Below are 13,581 nucleotides of genomic sequence, written 5' to 3' on the forward strand. Positions count from 1 at the left end.
TTCAGGCTTCTCGTAATGAAGACGCACTTCCAAGTCTAACCATGAACTTTCTTCTCATGCGCTTCCCCGTTCTCCCATGCTGGGGTTCTGTCTTTCCAAAGCCGTCCCTTCCCTCCTGCCGCCTTTGGCTGATCTTGCTGACACCCACCTTATGCATCCCAAACCCCTCCTTCCCCAGCATTTCCCATTCACTCCCTCCCTAAGGAGACTGAGCTTGTGTGCGTCGCAAAAAAATACGGCCCCCAAAAGTAGACTGAGGCAGAGCTGAAGGCCATTTCTCCACCCTTCTTTGTCCTGCCCCCTTCACCAGTCCTTGTGCTGACCACACTTCTTCCCTCAGGCAATCCCCATCCCACTCTTATTCACCCCACCCACTGGGAACATTCCCCGATTGTGGAGAAGGGCATGGTTCATCTTTACCTGCAACGGGGGGAAGTTATTAACCGGAGAGAGGCAGAAGAAGTATCTTCCACTATCGGGAAAATGGTGCCGCGCTTATAATTGTCTCTCTTCTTCTCAGCTGACTTTTCAATTGAAATTAATTTCTTTGCTCTTTCCAAACTGTATTTAGTTACGATTATGGCGCGACTATTTTTTAGTGCTAAAACTAAGAAAATCTTTTCTCTATGTCAATGATCCTTTGCCTAACTTTCAATACGGCGGAGAAAGGAACACGAAAACTAAATGAGGTGACGGTACAGGTTTTTGCGTGTCATTTTTTTGGAATTCACGCTAGCGAACCAATACTTAACCACGTTGAGAAATGATAAAACGTCTCTTGTAGGAAAACAATCAATGTGGATAATAATGTTTCTATCTATATTTCTCCGATACTGTAAGATGTTTCTCCTGTCGTTTTCCGGTTGGAACCTTGCTCCTGTCGGCATAAAAGGAGAGAAACATACTATATGAACAGGTCACCTCACACCCGGTATGAAGAATACAGTCCTGATGAAGAATTAAGTCTTTTATGGCAACGTCTGCGAAGATGATGGAACAAAGTAGTCGGACGGAGAACTCAAACAGAATTTACTTCAAATATTTGCCAGAAGATAATCACATCCTACGTTATTTATGATCGTAATTGAATCTCAGTGAAAATAGAGCACATTCTGCTGAAAATACGAAGTAACTCGAAATATTAACATGCGAAGGTTATTTTGGAAACGGGCTTAGACCCTTGTTTTTCTTTTTTTCTCGTCACTGAGCGATAGAGGGCGACATAAATGGCGGTTAGGCCGGCTGCCGCTAAAATTCCGTGGGTGTCAGAAACAAATATCTATCTTTTGCATACTTAATAGTAGCTATTGGCTCCTAACCACAAATTTATTACTGTTAATTCTTATAATAAACATTGCAATTCATTATTTGATTACGTTTTCTAAACTGGTCGGGAATTTCTTTAGCGATCGTTGATGTTGAAGTATGAACAAGAAATGGGAATTTTATGGTGGTATAATTATTTAACGATTTTTCACATCATAAATCGATAGCAAAAAGCCTTTTCTATGAATTATACCGAGAATAACCACCGAAAACATTTAAATAAGACCACTAAAGACAAAAAACGGCGGAAGAAACAAAAGCGAACATTTTTTTGTGACTTATGAAAAAGGTTTGAATTTACGAAACTCGATTTTACGAAGTGCCAATTTTCCGGTCCCACTGACTTCGTAAAATCAAGATTTTACTGTAATTAGGCTAAATGCTTTAAATGGCCACAGATATTATAATTAAACAGTTAAAACAGTTTATTGATCATGCAAGAAGTATATAAAATTCAGACAATGATACTTTCAAATACAGCAAGCAGAGTGATACAGTTATGAAAGTAAAAGTTGTAAAGACATTAGGCCTGAATGACTGAAAATAATTATTCAATGGACAATACTGTAGCACCAGAGATAAAAATAAAAAAAAAGATTTCTTTTCATAAATAAATTCTTCTTTTAGTTTATATGATATATGTATAAGACTGATATTGTGTTTCAAATAAAATGCATTAAAATTGGTGGTTTCCGTTTGTATATACACAAAGTATAGTCGACACTATAAGCATAGATGTAGAGTGGTAGGTTTACCATGCAGCAATCAGCTTCAAACATTGACAACAGTAATATCTAACAATAGGATACCTTAAATTCGACTTACTGAAACTCAACTCATTGAAGTTCAAGTTAAAACATCTAAAACTCCAAGATAAATTGCCATCCCACATCCAAAAAATGCTTATGAAATAGAAGTCTTTAAAAACTCACCATACTCAGCACCAGTACGGATTTTATCAGGTCTAGAATCAAGAGTTCCAGAAGCAGCAATCTCTTTTGTCTTGCCAAGAAGAGCCTTGCCTTCTTGTAAAGCAGCAGAGAGTGACTCAAGCATTAACTTCCGAGATTCATGCAGCCTAGTTAATGCTGCTTTCACTAATTCAGGGTCATCCTCACCTAACTCTTCATTCTTACGACGACATTCAGCCTCAAGATCATGCATCCTTTCTATACACAAACTAGCTTGACTGAAAAATGAAAAAAAAAGTAAATAAACATGATGTCCACTGAGTGGCATTAATAAAATTCCCTGAGAATTTCAGGTTTCCTAGGGGAACTGCATTGTTTTCCATCATAAACATTAGTATTTTTGGCTAAATGTTGCTCATAGTTTATAAATTACGGACCATGAACAATTACAACTCCGTAGAGCACCGTAGACACATCTTGATGATGTACAGAACATGGAGAAGATATAAAGTTATTTAAACATGCAAGTTACTAAATTTAGATGAGGTTCAATTCACCAACAACTTAGTCCATCAAAGGTCAAATATTAAGTGATGAATGAAGAGCACATGAATTATACATTTATCCTGATCTTTACTGGCAGTACCATGGTAGACACTATTTTCTCCTACCTCCACAAAATATTGACCTTACAATGCTCTCAACAAGACAGTGAGTATTACGGCTAAACTATTATTTCTTGTACTGACAGGTCCCTCATTTTTTTATTTGTTAATAAAAAATAAGATATGCGAGAATTCTACACAAGTAGGAGAGAAACAGGAATTCAATGCATTGGGCGGATGCTGAAAGCTTCACTGGTCATAAATAGATTTTGCGAGGATACTCGCCAATTTTCCAGTTTTTTCAGAGGGCCAAATTTCCCTCAGAAATTCAGGTGTTCCAGATAAGTGAACACCCCGATTGATTCCCTCAGATTAGAATATAACACCCAATTTTTACTATGCAATAGAAAAATGATATCGACCTAAGTGGAGTCATTCAATGCTGAGATATATTTGGGCTGAAAAAGCAAAAAATAAATTATTATCTTAGCTTATGACATAATAAATTCCCAAATTTGCAATAAGAATTCGGTCTTTAGAAGCCTCAGTAGCTCAGTTTCATGTAGCTGAAGAAAATTACTTGAGGTAACAGCATGAAATAACTGGAAGTATTTGTATCTTTGTATAGACAGCAAAACCCTCTATTAACATAACAATAAACACAATAAAGCACGTTATTTAGTAGTCGTAGTTGCAATTGCAACTACGACTGCAATTGCAATTGCGACGTTTAAACCAAGTGTGTATTTATATTTTTGTAATGATTTTTCAATTCTTCATTTCTAACGACTTTGACATGCAGTTAGTAATAAAGGTTTTGAAATTATTATTATAATAGGTGATCAATGTATTGTAAAAGTGTATTCCCTTGGGTTATTGGGAAATAATAAAAATAAAATACATGAATAGTACCCCAGGGTCTTGGATTGGAAAATTGGAATGTGGAATGCAGTGAAATACATAATGATTCACGAGAAATTGAAAGTATGAGCCCAATAAAGCATGTATATATGCTCACATTCCTTAAGAAAGTTAGCAGAAGAATTTTCCTTATAATAATTTTGGTATCAAAAAGTAGCAAGTAACATCAACATTACACACCTATGATAAGCAACATTGAGATCAAGTACTGTCTTCCTTAGCTCCAGAAGAGAATTTACATCTTTCCAAGCTAATCCCAAAGATTCAGCCATTGCAGCATACACTTCAGCACGAGGTCGCTGAGTTGATATTAACTGATCAGCCTGCCGAAGTAATTCTTCAACGGGGCTCTGCTTACTCTGCAATAAAGACAATACCACCACTTGTGAGGTTATGAAACCAAAGTTACATTAAAATATTTTCAGAGTATAACAAAAAATGTCAGAGAGTTTATGAGAGCCCATAAGAGGGATCAAGAAGAAATCTAACAGAACTATTTATTATGACTGGACTAAATCTTCACAAGCAGTTAACAGGTGAGAGAGTTCACGATTGGCTGACATTTTGAGCCAACTTGAAAATTACCTCCAAGATGAGCCAAGAGCAGAAAATCGAAATGGATGCAAATATTGACCCTTCTAACCACATGTAAGACTTAAATGATTCCAACCAGCTAAGATGACATAAGTTTTTAAGTACCACATTTATGCACCAAAAGGTACATGGATAAGATCTGTCAAAACTCAGCCTCATATTTTATATCCAGAAGGCAGTCAAGTATTTTGAAGAATTGGCACCCTTTCAATGGAAAACGATGAGCATTCACATTAGATTGTTGGCTGGTTCTAGCCAAATGGGGTCATCTGCCCCCTTAATTAAAATGAAGTATGCAGTTGATATTTTTCATCAGCAAACCTGCTGAACAAATCCAGACCCAAGGCCTCTTGGTCCCCTTGAGTGGCCCACCATATGAGCTGGCAACGCCCACTCATATACTTGGCTGTCATTGGATAATGCATCATTATTGATAACAGAAAGCAGGGCCGGGCAACCCGGGTGAGGTAGCTAGGGGGGAGACCAAAGGCCTGGATCTCCTTGATCTCATTATGCACTTAATTGAAGGTATTCCATTCCAAACCCCCCGGTAGGGGAGCAACACTACAGCAGTTTGGCCGAGTTAAGTATTTTGCCTTGAGCCGGCCCTGTTAGAAAACACTCATAGTTTACCAGGGAAAAATTGGAGTACCTTCGGCACAGGTTTCAACGACATTATGTAGAAAGTGACGCATCAAGGAAATCCAAAACTAAGGAAATGTATTTAATTATTACCTGAATTTTGAAACTTTGACGTTCTTGTTAACAAATTCTTGATGCCTATGACCTTGCAGTTTACCATAGCAAGCTTGGTGAATACTTGCCATAACATGCCGCGATAACTTGGCCAAACCGTACGTTAAATGAGTGACATGCTTGCCGTGAGTGTCACCTCAAATTCTATCAGATTGTGAGATTTAGTTACATCAACATAAGTTCATAACTTTTGGGCTCTAAACAAAGGGGTCTCTTTTCTATCTCTTTTGGGGGTGGACCATTTGTAAATAAAAAATATGAAAATATACACTACATCAACGACATTGCATCAGTTCCTGCCGAGAAATTGAGATATGATGAAGTCACAAGAATTAATTTAAAAAGAGATACCACGACGAATTTCGTTGTACCAAGAGGTACAAAGAAAACAAACCTAATAAATCCACGGTAAAAACTGCAACAGACTGGTAGACAAGAATAGCTGCCGAGAAGTTTTGAGAAGATAAATTTCCTCGAAAGTACACATGAATTCGTCATTTTAATGACTTATGGCCGCTTATTTACTCCTGAAGATGTAGAACACTGCGTAGTTGCACTTCTTTCCAACGGTTGTGTTCGTAGTCACGGTAGTCACCACCTACACAACAGCGTCCGAGGATCCTGTAGAATGAAGGTTTTTTAATACTGAAAAATCAGCCCTACAATCATATTTCACGCCGAGAAAAAAAAACACGAGGACAATATTGACTTGAACTTGAAAACTTGTACGGCCTACCACTTGTTGAAGTCCCACAATATATCGTTTGGCGAGATCGGTATAATCGATACTGATCGATATATTTTTCCCCGCCTGTCGTCTGCTTCATGTCTGCTTCCGTTCAGTCCGCTTTTCGACTATTAGAGGAGAAAGCAGGGACATTCAAATGAGAATACCGTACTTATTTTTCAAACGTATCGCTTGAACGGTGGTTAAGCCCTTTTACGATGTACCAGTGCTTCGCTATGGCCCGAAATCGAACCACGGACAAATTTTTCCGCGAAAATTCATTGATCATGCTCGCTAAATGGTCATGGGATGAAATAGGCACCTTAATGGCATACGAAGTGGTCCGTAAGCAATATATTTTCGTCTTTTTGTTACCACTACTGCCTATGCGGCAATATAAAAAAGGCAGAGTTACCCCATCTTAATCCCGTTGGTTGCTTCCGTCAATTTTGCAATTTTTTTAATATGCGCTCGAGTCGACTGACAGCTATACATATTGTCATTTGCTTTGGTGGCGTTGATTTAGCGCTCCATCTAATGGACAAAGGGTATGCTGTAATTCTACATCTACATAACACCCTGCGAGCCACCTCTAGGGTCTTTGGCAGGGGGTGATCAAAACTTTAAGTGCTCCCCACTCTCGAACCACCTAAATGATGTGTGACCCAAGTTGCTCCATAAAAACGTTTTTGGGGAGGAAGCAGTACAGATGTGCATTCCAATTTTTCCCTGCCCCCAGAATAAAATTAGGGATCGGAATACCACATAAAACTCTCCTCCATAGATGAGAGGTGATCTCAGCTACCCAGGATGACATCCAGGGCAAACATTGGTATCCCAGCACACTGGCTACCACACCGACCCAAATACTCGTGAACGCAATATTGTTTACATTATAACAAATGTAAATTTACATTAACAAACAGTTAAAAAAGTTAATGATGTCGCAACGTTGCTCAGCTCCCTGACTCATAGCCCATCTGGCGGCTGAACTCCCAAAGAAGCAAATGTTCCACTTCTTCTCCAGACACTTTTATGTGAATTTTTCTAGGGCTACATTTGTAGTGGGTGTAATTCTTCGTTTAATTTTACTGATATTTTTTATTTAATATTACATTAATTTTATGTGCAGTGCGCCATCGACTCCTCCCTATTAGGCACGCCTGGTTTTTGAAATGCGAAGTTAATGAAATCCTATCTTAAATTTATGACATTTATTCAATTTTGAAGTAACTAAATTGAATAAAAACTAAAAATTGAGTGTGTGAATATACATCCATCCTTACGAGATATTTCATGACTTTTCACTTAACACTCGACTTCGATTTCATTTCTGGACATCTATGAAGCCAAAGGTTCGTAGTTCCATTCCTCATCCAGGGTAATATTTTTTCACTAGTGCATTAATTCAAACGTCTCTGTAGTTCACGCTGCTCGATGCATCGATCTCGATGTCCATTCTAGGTTCGGCTTTGCGAATACCTCCTTAACCTGCCACCTTCTAGCATCTAGCTTTAACACCCTCAACGGGCTCCGTAAATCCGCAAAACCTTACACGAATAACCTCCGTAAAATTGCCGAGAGAATTAAGTATTTGGTAAGAAAATTAAGATAATATTTTCCCTTGACCATCAAAGTAAATTTCGAAGACGGGTTGTATTTAATGAAGAGTAACATTGAAAAACCAATTAATCGCTTGATATCTATCAAAGGAAACCCTTACTTCTTTTGAGTTGCATCCAAATAGAGTTCTGACCATGCTTGGCAACAGAAACTGAACTTAAGACAAATATTCTTAAATTTCAGGGCACTTCCATTATTATTTTGGATGAGACTGTGGCGCAGCCCACGCCAAAAACTTTCATGAAACCTTATAACGAAGGTTACACTCATGGGCATTAAAACTATGGTTACCTCTGGCAACTTAAATACAAACCTGGAGCTGCATCAGGACATTATCGTGAGCTATCTGCATGGCAACTGCTTCGGCAAGAGTGGACCCCAATCTCGATGGTTCCGGTACTGCTTCAACTATCTTCAGCTGCAGCCAGTCCCTGCTCTGTAAAGAGAAAATTAAATCCTATTTAAAAAAATTGTTTGTCATTATACAACTGAATTGATAAGAAGATTACATATTAAGGTAACTTTAAATTCAATTATTTCGGTAATTTAGATAATCAAATGCTATGATCACAGTGGGATCATTCCGCTTCAACTCGATGTGAAGAAGGGTAGCATTTTCAACCTAAACTTCTCCCATTTTTTATTTTAAAAATTTTCATACTATTTATGCACACGAAGTAAGCAATGAAAAAAATAATTTCGGTTACATCCCATTAATTCAATGTCTTCCGATTGTGCGCTCCCGCGTTCTATTTGTGGCTTCAGTTTTGCTTTTTACACTTCAGTGCTTCAGCTGGAGTTTATACTATCTAACTTCACAAACATTTCAAATAATACGTTCAATAAGTAAAAAAAGCACGTCATCATCCAGCCCACTTTGGTGTGTCAATAAATGCCTGGGTGGACTTTTCCACCACTCGCAATTTGCATGAATGTGACATTAAATAACTTAGTTCATTGGTTATTGTCAACGAATGAGTTCATTCAAAGAGAGTATCTGAAGACCATAAATAGGTTTATAAAATAAAAATATTTTCTTCAGTATATTCTTCTGCGTGAGATTAGAGCGGATTTTACTCTTGATTGATGAGTACAAACACGAAATCATTTTCATTAACTCTTAACTATTTATAATTATCTCCCCTCAAATCAAATAGATTTCATTCAAAACCACGTATTTTTAGTTAGATATGCTGTAGGTGTTCTTTTGGGTCAGTTGATCCAAGGCATTTTGGGTGAATTTTTCATTTCATAGGTAGGTAGTTTATCCTCCAACAATTGCTCCTTGTAAAATAAATGCAAAGGTTAGATAAAATTTTATAACTTTGACAGCATACTTCAGAGGGAATAGGGAATTCAGTGCCAGGGTAAGCCGACAAAATATGCGTAGAATTTAATGAAGTTTATTATATATAGAGTAAGTAACAATAAATGGTTAAGAGTAACTAAAAAATTTTATTCGTGTTTGAAATCATCAATCAAGACGCATCATCCGCTCCAAGCTCACGCAGAAGAATGCAGTGAGTAAACAGATTGGCGGCCATTTAATATGGTCAATTTCCTTTTAAATTTAACTGCTAATTTTCAATTGACATTCCATTATCATCAATTGAAGAAAGCGAATGCGATCTGTGAATAACAATTTCTAATATTTAATGCCAGTTCATCCATTTGTACGTGAAGAGACCAAATAATTAATGGTGCATTGACTTAAATGTGCTTGGGGAGTGTGACTTGGTCTTATTATGAACGCAAATTGTCAAATTAGAATTTTATTACGATAATTTTCGTTATTTTTAAAGTGTTGGTTGAATGCAAAAAAAAATTTAACATCAAATTTCAGCGACGACGCCTTGCGACAAGATGCATCCCGCGGCACTGACAACTTCAACGGGTTGCGTCACGCCAAGGATAAGTATAGCTAGATCCAGAGTTCCCGTTTCTTACTGAAGACATTTCTGCAAACACTGCGGCACTCTTCACATTTAAGATGAACAACCATTGTAATGAATAAACGCTGGGCCACGAGGAAGTTAAAAAAATAAAACTAGTTAACCCGAACGAAAATTTCGCACTTCCACGCTATAAAAGAATAAGTAGCGGTGAAGTAACGGTGTTATTGGGTTTTCATTAGAGAAGGTGTATCATTCAGTACTTTCTTTATACTTGTTTTCTTGCTAAAATTTACAAAACATGTGAATAAAATATAGGTAAGAGAGTTTGAGTACCAGTTGGAACAATCGTGACGTCTGATAAGGCCGCTTTACACGGTACACGGAATTGCGCAAACTGACGTACGTGCGAAGGCGCAGTCAAAATTGCGTCGTGTAAAGCGGTGAATTGCTAAAACACATGCGAGAATGCGTGGATGCGAGACGGCAAAATAGCCCCTGTTCTAATTTCGCTCATGCATTCGCGCAATTCCACGCCATTTTAGAAATGAATGCAGCTCTAATCTGCGCAATTCCGTGCCCCGTGCAAAACGGCCTTTACTGAATAATGCACGCAATTTACAAAACTTCTTTAAAGACAATATTAAAAATAACGATCTTGTAGTCGGTAACTTCTAGGTTTCTTTAACACAAATATAAATATCACCGAGAGAGCGAACTCTATAAAATGCTGCATACAACAGTCCGTGCGAAAAAATGGGTACAAAAAAAGGTACAATCCGGCTCTCTGAAAAGCCTGACCCTGTGCTTTGTTAATTTTCATAGCAAAGGCCACTTTTTATAAATAAATTCATAATATTCTCTAATTCTTAAAACAATTTCATAACCAACTCTCACTCTTATACATAACAATTAAAATTCACCCACGTACAATCACTATGTGCATTTCATACTATATTAATTTTATGTTGTCAATTCCCGTTGGTAATTATTCTTTAATACTTTCAACACGATAATTTTACTTATTCGTGATACACGCTATCTTTTATGTTCCTTACACACGATCATTGACGAATCCAGAATAGGAACAAGAGGGGCTAAGTGGGGGTTAACTTACCATCTGTAGTGGGGGTCCGAAAAAAATTCTATCTAGTATAAATTGAATATCCAAGGGGCCACTGCACATGATGCCTCTTTTAGAGAACTTTAAACGTTCTTCATACTTCTTATGTTTCATTTAAAAATTTTTTCCTGCTTATGTAACGTTTATTTGGTTTACTTATGGATTTTACGGATTTTTAAACCTTTTTTTGAAGTTTAGAATCTAATAATTGTGTGTGAGTTAAAAATATCTCGAGCGAGTAATTGACATGGAAAAATCGAAACTTTTAAGTCACATTAATGGGTGAATAGTGAAATCAGGGCAAGAATTACAGCAAATGAAGAGTTTTGGCACATCTTCTCCTTAGTAAATAGTAGATGTTTGGTAAACCCATGATATAAAAAAAATCCAAAAGGTTAATTAATATTTGTAAAACAATATACGCCGGGGAAAGCTAATGAAAATATTTCCCTGTGATATGGACTCTTGGAGTTTGGCTGTTGAGGTGATGCGGGCTACAAGGGTGGAGTTGGAAGCCGGAGGAGGACTCAAAGAAGCACGCTACTGCATAGCGGAGATATGTGTCAACGGCGAGGGAATTAATCAATCAATTGATTACATCACAAATTGACAATAGTCTTGAAATCGTCTAAAGATCCCTCTCTCAACCTATTGTTCTGTTCACATCCTTTCTAGCTCCGTTCGAACAGACTGTAGGATAGATTTTAACCAGTAAGGAAACGTTGGCTGCCGATGAAATTTGTGCAGACGACTACGGCCGCATTATCCATCTGAAATTTTCATATTTTGTAATTGTATTCAGGTTCATGTGATCTACAGCCAGGTATTCCCTATGAATACAGCTAACCCTCTCACTTACGAAAAAAATGGTCCTTGTAAATGTGTCCGTAAGTGAGAGGTGTCCGTAGTTCGAAGGTAAACAAAAGAAAACCTCATTTTTATGCTTAATATTACCCCTCAAGTATTATAGTGTAGGAATTTTAGCCAGCTGAATGAAATCGTTTCATTTAAAAAAACTCAATTTTTTAGTGATCGGTCAGAAAACCAATAGCGATGGTGTCCGTAAAACAGTAAAATTGTGCCCAAAAAGTGTTCGTATAAGTGTATGTATACCAAAAGTTCTATCGTTATACAAATGCATATCCTCCAGCCGGTGAATAAAACTCTGCCGTTAAGTCAGAGGTGTCCGTGAACAAAGGTTTCACTGTATTTACAACAGCGACACGAAAATCTTTAGTCACAAATAAAAAACTGGTGAAAGATTACAAGCACATCACAAGGACTATACGCCATGGTTACCAGAGTCAGTGGCATGGTACCAATGATTATTTAATAAAAATGTCATTGCACCAGGCTTTAATTGACGAAGTGATTTAAAATTTCTCGTGTTGATTATGTCTTAAGGCATGAAAAATTATTTTATAGCGCTACTAAATCTCTATCATCCACATAGTTATGCTAGTTTACCCGATTCCAAGTCTTAGATTCGGTTCGAGTAACATTTTTCTTATCGTTTCCTCAGAGGTTTCTCCGATAATCACTTGAACCACCATACCTCTTTCTTGCCTATGCTCCTTTATTGCTCGATTACATTTCCCATTTGACACCATCACTGGCGCTTGCTGCGCCGTGAAATTATTGATACCATATTCCATTCGCCCAGTCTTTCCGAAACTTCTCATCATCATTGTTTTCGAATGTTTCCCCACTTCCTCATTAACATAGTGATATTATGGTTTATCTTCCCGATCCATACAAAAATTGCCATACGATCCATACGAAAAAAGTGTTATTTTTCACCCAGTAAACATGCCAAATAATGTTACTAAAATAATTTAAACCGAAATTACTATTTTCTATCTATTAGCGATCTATCCTAGAATGTTCTTTCCATAGGAAGCATAACAATTTTAAGAATCCTATTGCTCTACCTCCAATTTGATCTCACCCATTAGGGCGAAAAATCATACGAGCTAGTGGATCATTTTTCGAGGTCTTACTGATTATTTGAATTTGAGTTTATTCTCAGACACAGCCAACTTTTTTCCTCATTTAAATTTTTCAGGTTTCATCATCCGTAAATGTTTATGGACTCAATTCTGTCCGTCTGCATGTGGTCACCTAAGCCTCGGAAGTAGTGTGCCCCGATGGAGTTTAGATATTTCCTGGCTCCGCTATTATTTCTGAACCTAGATCTCGAGGAAATAAATGATTTAACCTCGTACTATCCCCACAGTAGTACCTAGGTAATACAAACAGATAATGAGTGACAATTACATCCTATTCCATTCACTAATTCATCGCCACATTACCCTACCACAATTTTCCTGAACTCCACCAATATTTATGCGCCATATATTAATTTGTAACTCTTTCTACTTACCTTAACAGGAGCAATCTACATTCCAATGTTTCCTCTCCTTCTTTGTACATCAATGCCATAGTGTAATTATCATAATGTAATGGCAATACATTGAGAATTTTATTTTAAGATGCGGAACAAGCGAAATAAGACAATGAGCGTATGCAAATTTGACGGATATGGGAATCGATGGGATGAAAAAATATGAGAGTGAATCAACAAGTGGAAAATTAAGGAAGATAGGCTCCATTTCTAGCAGAAAAAACAATTCTAGTGCATGAAACACTGAAACATTGTGAGAACTGTGAGGAATCAGGCAAAGCTAGAATAATCTTGTAGCAAAATAACCTCGTTTATCAGTACAATTTACAATTCCAATGAATTTCCATGAGAAACAAATGGTAATTATGATGAAATATTACCAATTTACTAAGCTTGTTACTCAAACATTAACACATACGACACTCATGAAACACAAGGACTTGGGCAAAGAAGAAACACCATGATTTTCCATCATTGTTTTATACTCAATGATTGAATAATTCCGGCGGAACCCCAAAAAGCAGTTTTAAAAACATAAAATTAAAAACTATTTAAGAGCTAATTAAGAGTTAAGATCTACATATAACATGAGGAAGATATAAATAGCTATTATTATAAATTATTTCAACTAATAAAGCATATTAGCTATTGCGTTTATTCTGCTTAAATAAAAAATCAAGCGTAAAAACTGATCAGAGA

The 13,581-nt window shown here is 37.0% G+C and overlaps 1 protein-coding gene across 5 annotated transcripts in view; it reads right to left on the reverse strand.

Moving 5' to 3' along the window:
- LOC124167698 (titin) overlaps positions 1-13,581 on the reverse strand; it is a 290,842-nt gene that overhangs the window by 90,060 nt on the left and 187,201 nt on the right. For all 5 annotated transcript variants that reach the window (XM_046545725.1, XM_046545709.1, XM_046545700.1 and 2 more), the window contains 3 exons: positions 7,777-7,899; positions 3,944-4,122; positions 2,259-2,515 (listed from right to left, as the gene is read on the reverse strand). In XM_046545725.1, coding sequence (XP_046401681.1) covers positions 2,259-2,515; positions 3,944-4,122; positions 7,777-7,899 — 559 coding nt within the window. The remainder of the gene's footprint in view (positions 1-2,258; positions 2,516-3,943; positions 4,123-7,776; positions 7,900-13,581) is intronic.

This window comes from Ischnura elegans, chromosome 1, assembly GCF_921293095.1.
Source record: "Ischnura elegans chromosome 1, ioIscEleg1.1, whole genome shotgun sequence".
NCBI classification, from domain to species: Eukaryota; Metazoa; Arthropoda; class Insecta; order Odonata; family Coenagrionidae; genus Ischnura; species Ischnura elegans.